This window comes from Crocodylus porosus, unplaced genomic scaffold, assembly GCF_001723895.1.
Source record: "Crocodylus porosus isolate Cpor-Errol unplaced genomic scaffold, CroPor_comp1, whole genome shotgun sequence".
In the NCBI taxonomy this organism is placed as follows: Eukaryota; Metazoa; Chordata; order Crocodylia; family Crocodylidae; genus Crocodylus; species Crocodylus porosus.
Genome location: NW_017728907.1, coordinates 21,121,486 through 21,143,441, shown reverse-complemented (window position 1 = coordinate 21,143,441; position 21,956 = coordinate 21,121,486). Strand labels below are relative to the sequence as shown.

Here is a 21,956-nt window from a genome sequence, read left to right as displayed (position 1 = left end):
CCCCCCCACCCTGTAACAGGCTGTGAGGGGTAGGGGGTCCCACCCTGCGGGAGTGACTCCTACATTGTACTGCTCAGCCCCCCAACCTACACTGATACCTTTGGCAATTTTTATGTCCAACGCTGTTCGAATCAATGCCATCAAGGTGGAGGTGAAATGGACAGTCATATCCTCAGCCACGGGCATGTTCATCAGCACCAGCCTCTGTGTAAGAGAGAGAAAAGACAGCGGGCGGAAAACAATATCGAAAAACACATCAACCAGGCAGGAGGGGAAAAATAAAACCAAGAAAAGCAACGGAGAGTGTAAAACAGCACAGCCAAAAAAGAAGGGCAAGGATTACCCTCCTCCCTCCCAGCCTACCTCCCTCCCATCCCCTCAGGGCACCTGCTCACTGCCTTCCTATGCTTGCCCTTTGGTTCACCAGGAACCCATACTATACCCCCAGAGATATCCCCTGGCCTGGAGCATCAGGGGTGTTCCCTGTGCTTCCTGAGTGGGTTTCTGGAAAATTAGGAATTGGACTATAGTAGTCTCTGAGGAGAAGATAACCCTGGGGGACTGCTCCATGTCCTAGTCCAGATTGTCTTTGCTTTCCAAGCCCCACCCCTACCCATTGGGCAGGGAACTAGGGACTTCTGACTGAGTCACTTCTCTAGCAAGTTACATCCTGGCGCTCCCTTTTTGAGTCTTTCAGTGATGAAATTTGCCAGCATATGATCACACATGCATAGGATCCAACTTATCCAAGGGTTGAAGGGATAAAAAGAGTGCAGATGGAAAGAGAAAAGGGCAATCAAGACAGGAGCGGGCACGTCATGCTCCATCCCCCTGGCAGGGGACAAACTGAAGTGGCCAGATCCACTTTCCAGAGAGTATATTTTGCTTCAAATATACCTCAGGTTTTCCCTCCTCTGTACCCACCCGCACCTTTCCCCCCCTCAGCATTGACCAGAAAGCTCTTGCCAGCCACAATGCTAGCAGAAGCATGTGTAAGGAGGGGAGTGCATGTGTGCTTGTGAGAGTGTGAACCTACATATGAGCAGCTACATGTGACTGCGTGCATGCAGAAGTTCTCCATAGACTGCACCCATGGCATATCACTGAAGAACACACACTCAGCTTTTAGGAGAAGGCCAGGAGCCAACTTTCAGGAAGACTCTCCAGTAGCTTTGGAAATACATGGTCCAGGCTTGGATCTGGGAGTCACATTAACAGTTATCCCTGATTTGTTTTGAGTATTGCAACAGAGTGTCCTACTCTGAATGCCTTCACGGGTTGATCTGCCCAAAGCTCCATGCTGCACAGCTCCCTCTCCAGACAGAGCTTCCTCCTATATAACCCAGCCTGTGCAACTAGTCAGCAAATTCTACAGTGTATTCCCAAAGAAAGGAGCACAGAGCACTGTCTCAGCACAGCGATCAAAGGGACACTTGGAGGGAAAGGGATGGGATTCTCACCAACTCAGCCTCAGCAGAGAGTGTCTGTGTTCTGTACTGCAGAAACTATTCCTGGGGAACTCAACCTAGAGTAACACCCCAAGCCTGGCAAGCCATGGGCCCACTCCTACAGGACACATGCTCTGTGCCTGTCCTTTCCACATTTCAGCACTTCCAAGAGGTGTGGCTGAGCTTCTGAAAAGTATTCTGGATGGGAGGTATGTGGCTCAGATCCGTGTAGGGATGTGTGCCTGAGGCTATGGATAAATGTCAGCTGCTCCGCAATAACCATCCGTGAGCTTGTTCTCACCTCAAGGTAAGTGAAAGTTAAACCCTCAGCAAAAGTTTCTGTGGTTTAGTTTCCATTTACAATGAACAGTGTACACACAGAGTAGCTGATACACAGCAAATTCCCAGCCCTTTGTTGCGATTCATTTGTCCACACCCAAAGTTGCATGATCAGTCTTGAGTTTCACCCAACTTTGGATGAGGCCTTGTTCTGAAAGTACCCTGACACACTTGTGGCAGCTGCCCTAGGGTACTACTATCCATGTCCCTTTTCAACACTGTACTCAAGAGGGGGAAAATGTCTTATCCTTCCACATCCCCTCACTTACACTGGTCCAGCATGCTTTCTTTCGCAACATTAGGGGAATGCTCCAACCCAGAGCTCACCAGAAACAGTAGGGGTGGCACGCACAGACCAGGAGCTGGTGTCAGTGGATCTCCTTGTGCAGTGGGACATTTCTGATGAGATCTTCCTGAATATATATCATATCCCCAACCCCAAGTCCCTTCTGCCCCATTTCCTACTCAGTACTAGCCCGGAAGGAAGGAAGGGTTGATCTACCTTATAGGCCACTTTGGAGGGACATCTCTTGCCGAGGCCTAGCGGTGGTGACATGAGAGTCAGCATTTCATACATCTCAGTGTAATGGATGCGGCCACTGCTCATGGAGGGGGAAGGGAGTGGGATAGGGGAAGAAAGAGGAGTGGGACAGGGGATGGGAGGAAGATGCAGAGAGGAGAGGAGAGGAGAGGAGAGGAGAGGAGAGGAGAGGAGGCATTCCCAGAGAGCAAGAAACAAACAAACAAAATAATACAGGGAACAGGAGAGAAAAAACAAACGGACAAACAGGGAAAGAACAGGAAACCCATTAATCAAGGCAAATCATACACAAGAATCTGTCCTGATGTGGATTTATATCACTCTTCACACAGACCCAGGAACACCAGCAGAAACCACCTGCCTCTCCAACTCCTTGCTGCTGCTGCTGGCCAGCTCTAGTATTCTCTGCAGCACTGGCAGTCACTTCCCTGTTTCCCTTCTCAGTCCTTTAAAAAGTACAGTCGCTCTGCCAGTCCCAGGGCTGTGCATAAGTGGTATAAATCAGATACATGGCACACAAGCAATGGGTAACTCAAATGTGGCAGTGGGTACCACAGTGACTTAAGGAACCAATAGTGTCCCATGGACTCTGTGGTTGCTTTCTTCCTCCTGGGTCCCATGCACTGCTGCATATTGTCAGATAACCCATAGCTGGAATGTCGTGTATCCCCATCTGGTAATGTCTATGCAATTGGGAGGCAGCATCTTGCATAGAAGGCAGTGGGCTAGTGTCACCTGTCAAAGGAATTGCCCAGTTGCTTCCATCTGGCTCCATGGATGGACCACTTTCCCACCATGCATCAGTGCAAAGGCATGCTAGTGGCTGAGAAAATAAAACCAGGAGGAAAGTTCTGCATGCCATGCTCCCACCCTGGCTCGCTCCCACATGCGACTGCAAGTTCCACCAGGTTGGAGTTTAAAGAGTCTCAGCAGAGGCAGCTGTTTGGCCTTCCAAGATTGGGGTTCATTTGGGTTGTCCAAATGGAACTGTTGTGATGACTTCCTTGATGGATCCCTACTTTTTCTTCCCTGCTTGCAGTGACCTGCCTGGAACTGGTGTGCTCAAGAACAGTAGCACAAACTTGTCACCTGATGGCTTTCTTTTCAGGAATGAGCTCTCCCCTGGTCTGAGACACGTGGGCTGGCACCTCTTTCTCCAAACCCTGGAGGCAGTTCCAATAGGTCTCATGGGCTTAACCACGTCTCTTCTGCCCTTGCACTATGAAAGACACTTCCAAATCTGCATTAAAACACTGGATTGCTGTTAACCAACAAACGGTACTCAACATTGACTGTATTACCTTTAGGTGCCTAGGTCAGTGGAGTAACATCTGAAGAACATATTTGAAGTAGGGTGGATGGGGGTTGGGAGGGAGGTCAATCCCAGAGAGGAAACTGTCAAGTGAATAACATTTTATGTAGAATCCTGACCTCCTTCCCAGTCAGAACTAGAAGGCATTTAGAAAAGGTGTTAGCAGACAGGGAGTGATAGAGAGAACAGAAGAAAACTTACTTTCTCTAAAACGTGTTGGTGTTGCATGGGTGCTGCTTCGTGCTGACAGATGCTATCACCAAGGACTGGAGGTAAAGCCAAGAATGAACAGAAAAGATGCTAAGGGACAACCAGGTGGCAGCTAGTGACCAATGCCCAGGAAAATGGTGAGTGAGCTCTGCCCCCTTCTAGAATTGGCTTGTGTGTGGTCTGAAGATGCTTCAGAAATGCAACACTTGTGTCCAACTGTCTGTGGAGGATCTTGATGTTTTCAAGTCCAGGTATTGAGAGAAAACAAAATGAAAATGATGTTGCTTGAACTGACTGTTTTGACTAAGGTCAATTATAGCAGCTCTTTTTGTATCTAGTGCGCACCACACTTTTTCCTTTCAGCAAATGAAGCAGGAATGATTATCCATCGAGTGGAGAAGGAAGAGTTACCTCAGTGACGAATAACTAGAGCATGAAACTATGTTACCTTTGCAGACTATGCGGCAACATACCAGTCTTTGCAAAGCAGAGACTTCTCAGACTTTGGGTTAACATGACTCTGAGCAGAAGCCACATCTGCATGGAGGGGAAATACAACTAAAAGAGATGCCCTTATTTCTGAATGGGACAGGTTGGGAGAGCTTGTAACACTAGGCAGGTGACGAAGAGATGCAGGTTCAGCTAGATGTGCCATGCTAAAGAACGCTGACTTGCATGTTCCTGCTCTTACAGCTCTGTTTAGGAATGAGACGTGAAAGGTGATTCTGGGAGGTCAGAGGCCCAAGTCCTGGCTGACCTGGCAGAAATTCAAGATTGGCATGTCTCAGTTGATCCCTCCTCCCCGACATCGGCAAATGAATTTTCTTTGTGTTCTCTGCAAAGCCTGCAATGGTAGAAGACACGCTGAAGGCTAAGACAATAAACATTGCTTTGCAGGTGCATCCAATCATTTTTAGGAAACAATGGTTGAACAACTTAACTGTCACATTCAAATAGTTTAGACTGTGATGCAGGAACGGATTGAGTGACAGGGGGTCCTGTCTGCTGGGAAGGTGGGCTGAAGGGTTCTGTGACTACTCCTCTTGAACTATAATCACACAGTGGGTCACATGGCAGTAAGGGGAATGACCAGCACTACTACTGCTTTTTTTTTTTAAATAACATTTGAATCAATCCTGCTGGAGGCAGAAAGGGAAAGGCATGGTAAAGAAGTCCTGGCTATCAGGAAATCAGTGCTTCAGTTCCCAATGATTCCCAATGAAGAACTTGAATTTCCCATTTGGACTGAATGTGAAAAGGTGTCCCTGGGGATAAACTGGCCTGCTGAATCTCTGCTGGAATACCTTATATTTTAGTGACCACTTTCATTAGTCAATCCCTTACTCATGGACTGCCCAATCTGCTTCTTTATTGTGTTCCATTTTGCTTCAGTATCCTCCTTCAGGTCATTATGAAAAGGCCCAAAGAGTCTTGACTGTTCTGAATTCTTGGGATGTAATGCTCTTAGATCCCAAGGCCCTAAATATGCTCCTAGTCTGAAAGACAAATGTTTGTGGTCACTACTTTGAGGTGTGGATTGCAGAGGCAGGTTGCGGGGAGTATTTTTACTGTCATTGACTGGCTTGATGAGGGTGGTGTTCGTTTTTTCTTCTGCACCTTTTGTCAGCTGTGGTTCCAAGCCTGTAATAAGAATCCCTGGAGCTCTCATGTGTAGACTTGCCCACAGAGCAATCTCTGCATGTGAGACTAGACGATCCAAGAGAAAAGACAGATGAAAGGGGGCAGTTTCTCTATTCTGAATTTGTAATCCTCATCCTCATTATCTGCTCAGCCACTAAAGGTCAAAGCTGTGCAGGAGTCAGAGCTGTCCTAATTTTCACATGTGGAATTTGGGTTAGAGTTCCAAGCACTTTTCAGTGAGACAGGCTCTACTGCTCCTAGCTCTGGGAGGTGAGAGAGATCCTTCAAGATGGATCATTATTTCCCAGTATTGCTTGAAACTGGATAGAGAAAGAAGGCAGCATATGTGGAAGCCTTAAACTTCAGAATATCTATACTGCAATCCCGTCTCTACCTGCCTGTCAAGTAGATCCTTGTCCTTGAGAACAGTAAGACTGATGGAGCTACCCACTATGTATGCAATATCTATAGCAGTGAACTGAATTTGTCATGGTTCTACAGAAGTCTCTGCTGTTAAGTCATTGCACTGGGACAACATGCCCTTATTGAAGTTGCTAGTTGCTAGGGAGGGGCTGATAATAGCAGAAGCAGCTCAGAATCCATTCTGGGAGGGTATTTGGGGGAAATAATGCCTTTCCCAGGAATGCGACTGCTGCATCAATTGTAAATAGGAAGAAGAGACATTTTTGAGTTCTCAGTCCCTATGGAATTTCAGAACTAATAGATCTCAGTCTCCTGACTGTAATCCCCTACTCTTTCCTAAAAATGGATGAAGAGAGATGGAAAGCTTTCTTATGGTTTTGTATAGGAGAAATTTGCCTGTGGCTTAAGACTACTCTACATGATTTCCAACACACCAAGATAAAGAACCTATGCTTCTCTAGGGCTTGGCTGGGAATCAGACAGCTCCTTTGTATAGGAGGAGATGGTGGTGGGAAAAGAGGATCTGTGATGCTTTCTGGCATTGCTCATGTTTTCAAATTTTTTTTTTTTTTTGCTTTTCTTTTCCCTCTTGGAGAAAGGATCACAATCACCTCAAGGGACCAGTCCATTACCTTAGCTGGCTGTCAGTTCAGCCTCTTGGAGAAGGATAGGTATGATACATAATAGGTGAGGAAATGCTGAGGTACATCTGCTCTGCCAGAACTCACTTTCTTCTGGAGAAGGAAATATGGAAAAGATGACAGCTTCTTTGTCCTGTCAGTTTATTCCCTGCTTGGGTCCATGGAAAAAGACACTGAGGATGTTCCCTTTTGAAGAGGCCAGGGGCAGGGTGAGCTGGGGGGTGAGGGTAGCTGGATTATCATTGAGGACTGTTTAGCTCATTGGGCCCAGGTGCTGAAGATGGGTTGTGGAGGAGTCCTGGAGAAGTTGTGCAGAACTGGGAGAGAAGATGCACAGCCATTCTGATTGAGCCCCTTTCCATACCAGAGTGAAGGTCCTCAGCCTGGAAAAAATTATGATAGAGTTTCCCTTCTGGGAGAGAATGGGGGAAAGGACCTTAGACAGTGGTTTTGTTCAGTGCAGAGTTTCATCTCCTTGGAGAAGAAGGATTTTTCTCACTGTACCACAACATAAGCTCTAGAAGATGGAATGGCAAAGGATATATAGGGTGCCAAACAGTGCCTATATGTGCATTGCTAGAGGAAGAAAACTTGGTGCATGTAGTAGGCAAGTGTGGAAACATCCCAGTGCCTTGTGGACACATCTGAATGGCTACTGCTATTTGTAGGAAAAGAGGCACAACCCGTATGTGTCTTGGACAGAGGGGATGGAGAAGTCAGGACAAACAAGGAGCTAATGTCTAGCTGCTGGAGTCCCCAAGGAAGCGTTAGCTCTTTGCATCAGGGATGGCAAAACAAAACAAGATTAGGAGGGGAGCTTTCTTTCCCAAAGAAACATCCAGGTTTGTCAGCAGTGTGGCACAGCTTTTCAAAACCACCCAGGGCTTGGACTTCTGAACAGACTTCCAGTGACTGATCCAGTATAAAGAGAGAGGCTGCCTTTGCTTCTTCCCCTGCCTCACTCTCCTTTCAGGTTTCCTCTTTCCACTGACTTCCTGCAGCAGGGCACCTTTGGGTGCCTGCTTGCAGCAGGCCTTGTGAGGCTTGCCATTCAAAGAGGCTGAGTAGGCAGCAGAGGCAGTCTGCAGGTGGTGGTACTCCCCAGTCAGGAGTCAGATGGGCACAAGGAGACTGCCTGATTGGGGAAGAGGGCTCAGTTGCTTGCAATAGGGCAAGCTTGAGCAGTAAAGCCAGCAGCAGTTACTGCAAGCAGCCAGAGGCAGAACATTGCCTGGCTGGAGCTGCTGCCCAGGAAGACCCGGAGGACAAGGTAGAAACTGTGGGGATGGCAGGAGGTTCCTGGTCCTGGAGCATGACCTAAAACTGCACCCTGCTCGGGTTGGATGGTGTGGTAAGGCTGCTTCTGGCAGGGCAGCTTCCAGGAAATGCCACACCTGTGCCTCCCCAGCAAAGGGTGAGTATGGGGTGCCTGAAAACCTCAGCCTCTGCTTCCTTGTGGGTTACCCTGTGGGAATACACCCTGACAGAAAAGCACACAGGCTCAGGCCTACTGAGTGGGGCCTGAGCCAGAGTACAGGTAAGTCGACAGGTGCCTGAGGCCCCAGGGGTGTCATGTCCCAAGGGGTCCACGTATGTTGACAGATGCCTGAGGCCTGCACAGCCATAGACTGAGTTAGGGAGGCCCAGGTAAGTCATCAGACACCTGAGGCCCCAGTAGGGGGGCAAAGCAGAGTTATAAGGACCCAGCGGTGGTGTAGCGTATAGTCTGAAGGGCTGCACATAAGCTGCCCAGTAGTGGCAGCCAGCAGCAGTGTAGAGTAGGGCCTAAGATGGTCTGAAGGGCTGCACAAGATGCTGCCTAGGCTAGCACACCTAGCAGCAGTGTAGAGTAGGGCCTGAAGATGGTCCAAAGGGCTGTACAGAAGCTGACTGGTAATAGAGTATGGGTCCCCAATGAGGGGCATGTGTTAAAGGCACAGGTATGAATTAAAGGCCCAGGCATGTTCAAAGATGCCTGAGGCCTAGTTTAGGCCAGAGCAGCCCAGCAAGGAACCAGGGGAGTAGTAGAAAATTTGTATGCCATCTGCGAGCCATGGGACACAGTGTAGGGCACTGTGTAATACGCCCTTGGCATCAGGCTTTAAAACGGGCAGTCTCCTGCTTTAAAAACAAACAACTTATTGTTTACATCAAGGTGTGGCAGGCGAGGATAGATGAACAGACTGTCCAGACATGGAGGTGGGCTGGCATGGTATCCAGCCCTGCTAGATATCCTGCTACACTTCCCAAATGTCCTCCTAATATTTTCATTTTCCAGTTGTTAATAATAGATATTGTCCATTCATCAAAGGAAAAAGAGCCACTGGGATGGTTCTTAGATTTTGGAAACCAATAATATCAGTTGGTCCAGTGGGGACCCTCTCTGTGTCATGAGCAAGGCTCATACATAGCACAAGCGATTTAGAAGCTCCAGGGATCTCTGCATTATGGAGAAAGGCAAGGGACCAATTCCTTTGAATCTGCATTGATTGGGCTCCAAGTAAGACCCCCTATCCCACCCTTCCCTGATGTAACAACTGCTGCTTCTGGGAGGGTTTGGACCTCTTTAAACTCAAAGGAAAGCAACGTAAGGGTTCCCTTGTAAGGCGCAGTGGTAGTGGAGCAGAGGAGGGGGGAAAGGAAAGGTTAATGGTGCGTCCCGTTGCCAGGTTGTGGCTGGGGACTGGGAGGCAAACCTTGCACGCCACCCTGTAGGGGCAGTTCTCTCCCAGGCCCAGAGGCGGCGAGATCACCCGTACTAATTTGTACATATCCTTATACGAGATCCTGCCGCTGTAAAGGAAGCACAGGTGGGTTAATAGGACACTGAGAGAATGAAGAAGAGGAAACGAGAGCTTAAGTGGGGGTGAGGGACACACTTCAGGCCAAGAACCCAGAGGTCCATGTCTCTCTCTGCTTGGATCTGTCAGGCCCAGACCAAAGAGAGCTGTGAAAAGTCACTTCCATTTAAGCACAGCTACCACCTTCTTCATTCCATGTAGTTTAGCTTCCATCACTCTTACCCACTTTGGGAATACCCCACTGGAAAGTTTTGGTACTAACAGTGCACCAGCCCGGGCACACAGCATCCCATTCCATTGACCAATAAGGTCATTTTAGCAAGCCCATGGCTGGTAAGAGAGATTGGAAATGGGCCAGTATACTAGTACACAAGGACTGGTTTGAGTACTGATAGTATTTAGCACTTTTGTAGAATTGAGCCTGACTACACCATCAGCAAATTTGGCCCTATAGAGTCAGTTCATTCAAAAAATTATTGAGTTAATCTTTATTACATCCCAAGGAGGTTAGTAGCTGAGTCACTCTTATCTCCAGTGTCTGGGGAATCAGAGGCAGGAAGCAGCGAAGTGACTTGTCCAAGGCCAGACAGCTGGTCAGTGGTAGGGATGGGATCAGAACTCAGGTCTCTTATTTTCAGTCCCATGCTCTGACCACCAGGTTGTGCTATGCCAAGGGCACACTTTACTGCAAGCTCATAAAACCAGAGAATTGAGTGTCCCCCAAAAACAAATGCATTAATTTTGGGATGCAGCACAAGTCTTTATTAGATTAGCATAAATATCTAAACAGCTGAGTAGAGCAGAAGGACCTAGTGCACAGGTGCAGTCAGATACTGAGTTCCTCCTACCCAGCTCCAGGTCAAAGCCTTTCAGAAAATGGAAGTTTACTGACCAAGATTGAGGCACAGGAAACTGTAGGCCCCTGCCCATTATTGGGAAAGTCATGGAAGAAAGCTGCCATAAAGATACATTTAAGGATGTGCAATATGCCACCTTAATACTGAGTGGGACATTTGCTTCTTGTTTCTCCTCCTTTTCTTCCCATTCTCTGTGTAGTTTTTCGTCATTGGTCAGAACTTGTCTAGGCAAAATCATTCACAACAGAGGCCAGGTATCTGAACCAGGAAGTGTGCATGATGTCCTTACAGGTTCCTTGTTTAAGAGAACTGAGGGCCTTTGGCAACATCTTTCAGTCAGAACTTAGAGCTCTATCTCGGCCTGTTGATCCCTAGTCACTCTTCCCCAGTCACGAATGGGTATTCGAGCTGCCACGAGATTCTTTGGTGCAGAATCCAAGCATCCTGATTTCAGGATTAGCCTCAAAAGAACTTGCTTCTTTCTCTGGATTTTCCATACTAGCTGGCTCATGAAAAACAGCACAGATACTCAGTTCAATGAGGCCTGCATGAGAGTTGGCACTGTACCATATTTGCAAAGTAAAGGCAGTGGGGCTCTACAACAGGTTCATTTTTTCTTCCTGGACTCGGGAATACTTGGCAGCAACCAACTTTCAAATGCAGAGGGAGCTAGGATAAAAAAATTGGCTGAGATCAAGAGGTTCACTTCCTAACAGTTTGTGGTAAAAAATTCAGCATCCTAACCTTTGCTGCTTGGCCCGTCTAAGCCTCCTCTCCCTTATTACAGCTTCTTCTCTCTACAGCTGACCTACAGTAACAAGGGCTGAAGTCTTAAATTGTACCAGGCATGTGCATCTGATAAGACGACCACTCTGTTTATTGCAGGATTGGCATTACCTTCAAACCTTCAAGGCTTTTGATGCTGTGACCCTGAAGCAGTCCCAGGAAGAACTTTCAGTCATCTTAATGTAAAACCGTAAGGCTGAACCCAACTGGAAAAAGTGCTGAAATGGAGCAGTCCAGGAATGCGTGATAATAGAACCAATTTAAAAGTTAGCTCTTCGGAGGCAATAAATTAGGTTTGAACAGCAGATTGATTCTAGTTGGTGAGTTTCCAACTGTCAAGACTTCCAGAGCTGACATCATTCCTGGTTCCTGGTACAGTGACTAGTGTAATATGGTTTCAGAGATGCCGCTCAAGGAAGTGAGCCAAACCTGACAGAAGACAGTGCTGAGAAACAGGCTGCCCAGATGGTGCCCCAACGCTGATGGGATGTGGGACTAAGTGGGGCCTGCCCAAAATGCACAGGGTGCCAAATGCATATTCAGGCTGCAATGAGGACATTAATAGTATTCCTGAAGCCCATGTGCTTGGAGCTGTCAAAGGCAGCCCTAATACATTCCCAATATAGCTGAGGAGTAGAGCTGAATTAGCTGTCCCAGAAATGCCCTGGTGACCTTCAGGATGCAGGCTGAGGACAGCTTTCCTGAACCTTTACACTGCCATTGCTCTGTGGGAGCAGAGCCAGGAGAGACCATTCTACATCCTGCCTTCTCCTGTCGGGTGGCAGGAACAGAACTACTTGCCCAAAATGGAAGCTGTTTTTGAGAGTCATCAGAGGACTGCCTGAGCCAAAAGCCTTCTCTTGCCTCAAGAGGGAAGAGTCAAATGTACTGGCCAGAACAAAAACTGGTCCAATCCTCAGACAAACCTCTACCCAAGCCACATCAAATCAAATTTTTCTAAACGTTTAGTTTATAAGTTAGCAGGAGCCCAGCTGTGACAACAGCCTCCCTACCAGGCTCTCTCATCCACGTGAATGGCAATTTTGCATTTATAGTACACACTGCATGCAAGGGCTGGGGAACATAGAGGTCCTTGAAGGCTGTTTTGAGGGCATGGAAATCTAAATGGCAGAAGAAAATAGGGAAGGAGGAAGATCAAGAGTCAAAAGTCAGTGGATGGTGGTGTGAGAAGACAGAGCAGGTTGGCCAAGCTGCCAAAGGAGCTTTGGAGAGGAACATGGCAGGAGTTGCCAAAGGTTTGGATAAACATTGTAGCATTATATGCTTATCAGAATGGAACTACAAAACCTTTGGACATTCACCAGTTACCAGCTACCACAGAAGCAGGGTGCCCATGGAGCGATAAGACTGACCATGCACTCCAGCATGGCTCTGTACCATTGGGCATCCCAGGAGCTCTCTGCTTTTTCCTGCCACAGCTGTGTGAGTAAGCAACTCCAATAGCCTTTCCTGACTGTCCCAGATATTACAGCCAAATGGGTTCCAAAAACAAGTCCTCTGAGAGATCAGAAAGAGGCAGGGGAGCTTAGCAACATACCATGCGGCTCTGTCGTACTCCGCCCAGATCCGGACAAATTCGTCTAGGTGATGAGGGCCCAGGATGGAGGAATCCCGAGTCAGGTATTCAAAATTGTCCATTATGACCGCCACAAACAGATTGAGCATCTAAGTGGAAAGGAAGGAAATGGCGAGAAAGGAATGGAGAAGGGGAAAGACAAGAGGAAGATGGTACGTGTGAAAGAGGAAGGGAAGAGAGAAGAAAATGGAATCTGTAAATAAAGAGTATAGCAGTCTTGAGTCTGTTCCTTTCCTCCCCCTACAGAGTGCTCTCCTTGAAGCGCATGCTGGGACCCTATGCTATAGAACCAATTTTCTCATAAATCAATACTTGTATTTTCAAACAGAAATAATTTGATTCTTTTTATGCTGTGTTAAAACAGAATGGTGTTATACATTGTACACTTAAAATAGAACAGTGAGGCTGAAAGGGGCCTCACAAGGCCATCTAGTCTGGTTCCCCATTCTGGGCAGGATCATCCATGTCTAAACCATCCCAGACAAGGACCTATTTAACCTGCTCTTAAAAACTTCCAAAGATGGAGATTCCACAACCTACCTAATTAATTCCACAGCTAACCTACCCTCATAACTAGAAAGTTATTCCTAATATCTAACCTAAATTCCTCTTGCTGAAATTTAAGACCATTATTTCTCATCCTGTTCCCTGAGGAAACACAGAAGACTATCACCATCTCTGTTATAAAAAAATCTTTCTGTATTTGAAGACATATCAAATCTCCACTCCCACCCCCACTCTTCTCTTCCTATTATTACTTATTAACCAATTATTAAACTTATTAACCAATCTTTGTAAGTTATGTTTTCCAGATCACTCATCATTTTTGTTGCTCTTCATTGGACCCTTTCCAATCTGTTCACATCTTTCTGGAAGTGCAATGCCCAAAGCTGGACACAGTACTCCAGGTAAGGCCTCAATAGTGCTGAATGGAGTCTAAGAATCACTTCCCAGGACTTGCATACAACATTCCTGTTAAAAGTACCTCAGCTAGGGTAGAACAAATAAGTGCCAACTAAGAGGGGGTGCCAGTCTTTATCATGGCAACAGCAGCCTCTGAATGCCCCACCATTCCCCATCAGGAACTTAATGAGCTTGCTATGCCTCTGCCTGTTAATAGATAATACAACCCAGTATGCTATTGGCTTTTTTGTTGTTGTTGCAATACTAGTTATACTGTGGACTTGCATTCAGCTTGTGTCCCACTATAAATTCTAGGTCCTTTTCTGCAGTACTGCAACCTAGTCAGTCACCCTGCAGTTCTACTTGAACATGAGATTGTTCCATCCTAAGTGCATAATTTTGCACTTGTCCTTACTCAGTTTCAACTGATTGATTTCAAACCATTTTTCCAATTTATCAAGGTCTTTCTGGTTCCTAATTCTGTCCTCCACAGTACATAATACCATATGAAGATTTGTGTCATCTGCAAATTTACAAAGTCTGTATCAGTTTGGTCTGACAGAAGCATCAGGGAGGGGAGTCCATGTGGTTTGGTTCCAAGAGTGGCCTGTCCATACTACATATTTGAGGCGCTGCAATTGCACTGTAGTGCAGAGATGCCTGTGCTACTTTTAAACTAATTCGCTTGATATAGGTAGTAGCCTAGCCACTACAGTATAGAGCTCACAACAGACTGTAATAATTAATGTGCCCAAGAAGCTGGGTTAAAACAAGGGCTGTTTAGCTATGCTGCTGCAGCTAAATTAGGTACTACCTATACTTCACTGTCACACACATGGAACCAAATCTCAACACAGTGGATCCCGTCATCAGTGAGCAGCTGAGGGCAGGGTGGAGCTGGAAACATCCCTTGATCAGAATCAGTCCATGACAACAGGTCCTAAGGACTGAGGATTGATGAGGTACAAGGAAGGAAACTCACCAGGAATGAGCAAAAGAAGATGAATGAGACAAAGTAAACATAAGCCAGGTCAGTGCCGCAGCGCTCATTCTCATTCTGTCCAGATGTCGCTGTAGTGTCGGGCTCACAGCCTTTGCCTTCCAGGCATGAAAGCATAATCTCTTGCCATGCCTCACCTGTGGCACTCCTGCATCCAGAACACACCCACTGTCAGCACCAGCCCACGACTGCCCCACTTTGCCCCACAACATATAAGTAACATTCTTGAGGACTCACTCATCTCCCCCTTTCTAAGATTAAAAACACCACCAAGTTATGCTCTGAGGTTTTGGACTGCAGGCATGCCAGCTGCTTTAGACAATACCATGACATCTCCTTGGTAAACTAAACTGCATAATATTATTTCATGATAGGAGAAGCTAGTGACCTGATGGTGCTGGCAACTCCCTTCAACTCCCTTGTACCTAGCAGGACTGCAGATAGCATTCCTATTTGAATGGAAAGCTAATCATGTTTTAAAACTGGTTTCATTGATATCCTTCAACAGCATGATCCATGAGCTGGAAATTGGTGGTGTGAATGCAGCCCTGAGGGAATGATCTGGGGGGTATGAGGGGAGGTCACAGATGTACATGCAACACTCAAAGGCCTTGGTGGTGAGTGCATGGCCAAGTGATCTGTCATCTCTGTTTTCACTTCCCAGAGCCTGAGCCAGTGCTGACTCTCCTCAGCCAAGGCCAGAATTCAGCAATGTGGCATGGACAAAACAGGTGGGGCAAACTGCGATATCTGTTTGTAACTTGAGGGACACACATGTACCTAAAGAGGAGCATGAGGGAGCCCAAGAAGCTGCGGAAGTTGTTGTGTCGGTTTATGTGGCTTCCTTCATCTAGTTTGATATTCCCAAAAACCTATGAGCAGAAAGGAAGGAAAGAAGGAAAACTCAGCACATGAGATGTGCCAAGCCAGGAAGCAAGCCGACCTTCACAGCCAGCAACTCAGCATGGGCTGGAAACCGTTACCTTCCCTCCCACGCACCCATGGCGCAGACAGCTGGTCTGAGCATAATAGCCAGCACATCAGAAAGGCAGCTTCATCTGCTGGAGCTGGCCCTTCAGAGAGGAGCTCTGCTGGCTGTCACCAGGGGCAGGCACTGATGCTCACCCACACTGACACAGTCATACACACACACATTTAACACACACGTGTCCTGCTGGTGAGAAATGTACCAGGCCAGAAGCTGTTTCCTACAGAACAGCAGAGTACTAAAGCTGTTGAATGCTTTGCATGCTATCAAGAAGCTTCCTTCAAAGAAGGGTAATAACTCCTCAGATAACATTCCCTTCTCTCCTTCAGTCCATTGGTACAACTTTCCCAAACCGATGAGGCTGAACTTTTTATAAATAAAGGGAGAATATAAGCTGACACTTCTGGTACATGTGAACAATTGTGAAACACTCTAATTCTGTGATAATGGAAGCCGTAGAAATATCTAAAATATCTTCTGGGACAATTCTGGTGTAGTTCACCACATTTCCAGTATAAGCATCTTGAGAAAAAGGCAAGGTCTGAATACAAGACTGGGGCCCAGAAGTCTAAATCCAACTCCAACAAGTATTTCCTTCTGTTGCAGCAGGCAAAGCACATAACCTCTTTGCCTCTCCATCTGCACAATGAATATATTGGCCAGGCATGGGACACTGCAAGCATGTTTCAATTCAAAGACTATTATATGGCGATATGATGGATGTTACGGATATGTTGTATAATCAGAAATAATTTTGTCTCATTGCTTTAAGTGTTTGTATGTTTGTTGCTGGCTCACCTGGGCATAATTAACACTAATTCTCTGGCATGTAAGCCAGTGTGAGGAGTCTTGTCCCCTCAAAGAAAATGCATGTACTGGTTTGTTCTGTTTCACAAAACCAGACAAAGGTGAAGGGTTGGAAGAGAGAACTCTGCTCTTGGGCCAGAGGCACATGTACAGAGACACAGATTGGAACAAAAAAATCAGACAAACTTGTGTCTACACATACCAGGATCCTATACAGGTGATGAAGGATACCTGGTTCTTCTAGCTTGTGTACAGACAGGTGTTTTCTCTGTAATGCTTGTATCTTAAAAGAAGTGCTACCCTGCTTTGCAAAAGCTGATTGGTCACTACTTCTCTCTGTCACTGTCCCTGAGAGATAGCAAATCCATGGTAAATCAAACCTGCTAGACACGATCACAATGACTTGCAAACACCCTAAAGGTGTTTTAAAGGGAAAGGATGCAAGCATTGTACCTGAGACCTAAGTGGACTGTCCATGAGGAGGTGGTTGAAGGGGCAGGGGCAATCAAAGGTATAGTTAACACTGAAACTGTGACTATACAATAATGCTGACCTACACCCCAGCAATACTGCCAGGCTTAATTAGTTTATGATTGTAAAGTAGTTTGAAGAGGGGAAGTGTTGTATTATTATTATTAAATATTTATTCTGTTTTCTGTGTACCTAAAAATATGCTAACTGCGGAGTATTTTTTTCCACAAAGGTTTGGAACATATAATTGTATTTTCTGCCTCCAGTTATTTTGTTCAAATAACGCCCACTGATTCCACTGCTTGGGGATTTGCTCACAATAGTGTGAAAAAAAGCAACTACTATCACACTGCAGGGGGGGAGGAGCTGAATCATATGGCAGCTGGGGGAGGAGAAAAGACCTGGAGCTGCTGGGGGCATTTAGGGAAGGATGACCAAAAAACAGGTCACTGATATTCAACTTGGCAGAGGAAAAAGGAAGGAAGGCAACTTAAATAACCACATCTCCAATCAAAAAGTGAAGCCAGATTCTCTCCATCTTCAGAGCAGGTGGTAGCCGTGTCATCCAGAATTCACGAGAATACATTTCCCCACCTCCCAAAAGCACTTCACAACTGTGAACATCAGGCAGTTCTATTAGTTAACACAGTGCCTACAGTTATGACATGATGAAACCCTGAACGTTAATAGCCAAAGATGCCTTCTGAAAAATGTAGCTCTTAGGAAGTCAAACCACAAGACAGAACCTGGAGAGCACTTTAAGCTTATGCTTAACTTTAAGCAGAGGTAGTCCCACTCATCTTAGTCCCTTTCACTCACAAGCTTAACTGCTTTAGTGGATCTGGGCCTAAGAAACTGATTTTGCAAAATGCCAAGCATCTACAGTTCCTGCTAACTTCAATTGCAGGATCAGCCCCTGACCACTGTTTCAGCAACTTGTCTGTGAATCTTCACCAGGGATCCACATTTTTCCATGATTAAAAAGAAACACCACTATGTACATATCTATATATTAGTGGTGTTTCATTTTAATCATGGAAAAATATGGATTTTGGGTTACCTTTTTAAATTGAAAATTGGGGATTTTTTTTTTAATCAAAGAAAACCAGGATCCCTGGTCTTCACACACAAATGCATACTGGACCATAGGGGAGTGCTTGTTGGTTTGGATCTCAGGCACAAAGGCTCTCACCTACTCTCTGTGTGAACTACCTTCTGCAGGTGGGTGACAGATGGTAGAAACTGAGAAATTTCTAAAGTCTTAGACAGTAAAGAGATCTGATTTGCAAGGAACTTTCTATCCTATCCTTTTGGGTTGCCCCGCTGAGTCTGATGGGAATGTCTGATGATGCAATCCATACGAAGGATTCCATCCACGTGTTCTTCATCATTATGGTGATGTCACCATGATGATGTAACCAACCCATGGAGTAGGGACTCTAGATATATACTCTATCAGTGAATTTCTGAGGATACACACTGGCAACCTGTGAGTATATTAAATGCTGCACCACATTAGCAAGTTGCTTAGACCTCAAACCTCTGGGCAGCCTGACCTATTAAACAGGAACTAACCTGATAAGCAGATGCCAGACTCAATAATGCTGAAATAGGTGACAAAGGCCATGTCTACACGAGACGCTGACTGCGCAGTTATTACTGTGCCGTCATTTAGTACTTGTTATGAGCTACTGCGCAGTCAGCGTCTCGTGCAGATGCCGCCAAAGTGGAGATGCAGCCAAAGTGCAGTATTCTTCATTCTGTCAACTCCAGAGAGAAGCATCCCAGTACGTGAGATGCATCCAGATATTTTGGCTTACCTGCATCCCAATGATTGCGTATATGAAGAAAAGCATAGCTATCAAGAGACAAACGTAGGGAAGGGCCTGAAAGATAAGTCACAAGAGTCTGATTTAGCACAGATAGAGGCTTCAGAATATTGCTTATCTTCAATAGTTTGTGAACTGTACTGACCCCCACCCCCAGAGGATACAGCAATGACTTACGAAAAGCTAGTCAGCACCTCACCTCCTGCTGGAACTTCACAATATTTTTCAGTGATTACAGAGGCCATAGCCAAACTGTGTCTCATCACTGCATTTTATAAAAGACACAGACAAACACCTGGCATATGCAAAAGCACACCAGCAAGCACCCCTATTAAACAGCTGGCAAAGTGTGCCAGTTACTGACTTGCTGACTTGTAAATGGACACCTTTCATATGCATCACAAAGACCTTCAAGGACCCTCTGCAGTGGGACAGACCTTTGTCTTTTACTATGAGGCAGGCTTACCATTTTGCCCCTCTAGAGTTAGAATTAGGTAAGCTAATTCTGAAAAGTTCAGATGTTTGTGTCAGCTAAACTGACTAAAATTTGGATACTGACTAAGATTTCTGATTCTTCCTGCAACTATCAAGTCAGAAGTGCCATGAGAATAATTCAAGTTTAGTAACTGTCCCAAACTTCTACACTGAGAAGCCAACACACCCCCTTTACCTTGAAAGACTGCACAAAGGTCCACAGCAGAATACGGATGGTGTAGCCCTGGCGGAGCAGTTTGATGAGGCGAGCAGCTCGGAACAGTTTCAGAAAGCTCATGTTGAAGCCGCTGGTGTTTACCAACTGTGAGAAAACCAAACTATCAGAAGAAGGCCAGAACCACCACACCTAACCTACTTCCCAAAGACAGGCAGGGAAAGAAACCCACCCTCAAACTGGTACCACAATTCCACAGAGTCAAAATGCTCACCTTGGTGTCTGTCAAGATAATTTCTGTGATGCTGCCAATCACAGTGATGAAGTCAAAGATGTTCCAGGTGTCCCGGAAATAATTCTGCAGAGATCCAAAAATGAAGATTTAAACACAAGATGTCAAGTCCAGATCAGTGCTAAACACACGCCAAGTCTCCTTGTATAACAGTAATCAATATCATATCATGCAATCATGGTCCAGAATACTGTCCTACTGTTGCTGTGGACAAGAATGTCCACATAGTGAACAGGATTTTCTGAGGTGACTCATGAGCTGTATAAGCCAAATTGGTAAAAAAATCCCCCGTGGGCACAGAATTCTCTCGCATGCATAAGGATATCATTAAAGGGTTATAGATAAGAACAGGAAAAGCTACCTACTTGAAGGTACAAATATCAGTGGATGAAACCAGAGGTATATTCATCTATTTAAACATGCAACCAATTATTCATACACAATCTAGCACTTCCCTGGGTACCTACAACTCAGGCAAAATCTTGAAGTTAGTGTAAGTTTTGTGTGAATGAGACTTTAAGGACTGGATCTAATAATAATACTTTGCCTTTCTGTAGCACCTTCCACTGGAGAAAATCCAAGGGATTTAAAAAGGTAAGTGGTATTGTTCCCATTTTAGAAATCAGGACAGTGAGATACAGAGAGGTTGAGAACCCAGCAAGCCAGATGTGGAGCCATGCACAGAATCCAGGTCTCCTAACTCCTAGTTCTGTGCTCCAAACACTGCGTTATACAGCTTCTTAAACATTTATCTCAACTCAGCTGAGGGTGTTTAGTGTGCTGTGTGCACAAACACATGGGCTGCTTCTTTAGAAAATAACTCTCAGCCCTGGTGAACCTTTCTGTTTCCTAGTACAACATTCTGTCTCCCTGTTATGGTGGGGTGTTATTCATTATGTATCAACTGCAGACCATCATATAAGTGGACCATCATTAATTTGCAACAGGACAGTTTTCAATCTGTGCATCTTGCAATCTAACAACAATTTGTAATGTAAATTTAATGGACAATGATGTGATGACAATGATTAGGATGCAGGTGTCCTGAGATCACGGTATCATACTAACCAATATTGTCACACTGATGATTTGTATTTCCCTGGGTATCTTTTATCTCTCATAAGATGGTAAGCTCTGCGTGGCAGGAACCATCTTTTAGTTCTATGGTTGTACAGCATGGGGTACTGACCATTAGTTGGGCTTCCAGGCACAGTAATAATAAGTATTCCACATGCTGGCTTAGGATAAGGGAGAGCAATCAGATTTCATCCACCAGGATGGATAATAAACAGAAGGAAACAGAATCAAAGAGCAAATCAAATTAGCTTTTCCAAAGCTGTGCAGGGTAGGTGAAGAAAAATGTGTTATGTTCACAAATAACAAATCCCTTATGTTTGAATAATAACATGATTCATTGAGAGATGGATGATTCAAGGAATGGTAATTTGATAGAAGGCCTTTTACTGCCAGATCACCAGTTCAAATCAGGGTCAAGCTGACAAGTCAAAAGCTATCAATGGATGGGCATTTCATGGCCTATTGCAAAGGAATTGGTGGATTTACCGTAATACCTAGTAGAGAAGTGTTAACATGATAACAGCCACCACCACAACAGACAGTAAGTGGCATTCTGGCTGGCAGTCTCAGCAGAAGGGCTAAGGACTCAATGGGTCTGGAAACTGAATTACTCAGGAGGTGGGGGATGACAATCTGATGGCTTTCACTAGTGTTGAATTCATTCAAAAGAGCAAAATGACTAAAAATGAGAACAGTTTGCAGCAGTAGTGGGGGTGACTCTCAGCAGCTCTGATTGTATTAAAACTCCAGAGAGTTCATCCAGAGATACTCATTCTGAAATCCTAAAACCTCCACAGATTGGCTCAGGGATCTGGAAGGATCTGTACTGAAAAACCAGGTACACATCAAGACACAGTGTGCTTCATGAGACTCCAAAGAAAGGTTCCAGTACTCAGGACAATTACAGTCCTCAATCAAATGCGAGCTCTAAATATCATTTGCATGCTGTAGGACGATAATCCCATTCCAAATGCCAGAACAGCATACTAATTACAAACTAGGACACCAAAATCCTGTACCAGTGCCAGATCAATTGAGAATCTCATGCTGGTACTGAGTACTGGTAGTAACAACTTACCAAGAAGCCAAAAGCTATAATCTTCAGGACACATTCCAAGGAGAACACCATGGTAAATGCAATGTTCAGGTACTTCAAAGCCAGCTCGTATGTATAGGGTGCAGAATAATACTGCCAGAAAGAGAGAGTTGTAACCATCTAATGAGCAGCTACAGAAATGGAATCTTACAACAAGGCTCCCTGAGTTTCATAATAATGGACTTGGTCTTGGACAAACCCCTGAGTTTCATCCCATGTGATGGATGGGATAAGGGTAAAACTCTTGT

At 45.5% G+C, this 21,956-nt stretch overlaps 1 protein-coding gene across 3 annotated transcripts in view; it reads right to left on the bottom strand.

Moving 5' to 3' along the window:
• CACNA1E (calcium voltage-gated channel subunit alpha1 E) overlaps positions 1-21,956 on the bottom strand; it is a 229,610-nt gene that overhangs the window by 29,403 nt on the left and 178,251 nt on the right. For all 3 annotated transcript variants that reach the window (XM_019530950.1, XM_019530951.1, XM_019530952.1), the window contains 9 exons: positions 21,691-21,801; positions 19,518-19,601; positions 19,265-19,390; positions 18,586-18,651; positions 15,280-15,371; positions 14,482-14,647; positions 12,558-12,685; positions 2,290-2,386; positions 99-204 (listed from right to left, as the gene is read on the bottom strand). In XM_019530950.1, coding sequence (XP_019386495.1) covers positions 99-204; positions 2,290-2,386; positions 12,558-12,685; positions 14,482-14,647; positions 15,280-15,371; positions 18,586-18,651; positions 19,265-19,390; positions 19,518-19,601; positions 21,691-21,801 — 976 coding nt within the window. The remainder of the gene's footprint in view (positions 1-98; positions 205-2,289; positions 2,387-12,557; positions 12,686-14,481; positions 14,648-15,279; positions 15,372-18,585; positions 18,652-19,264; positions 19,391-19,517; positions 19,602-21,690; positions 21,802-21,956) is intronic.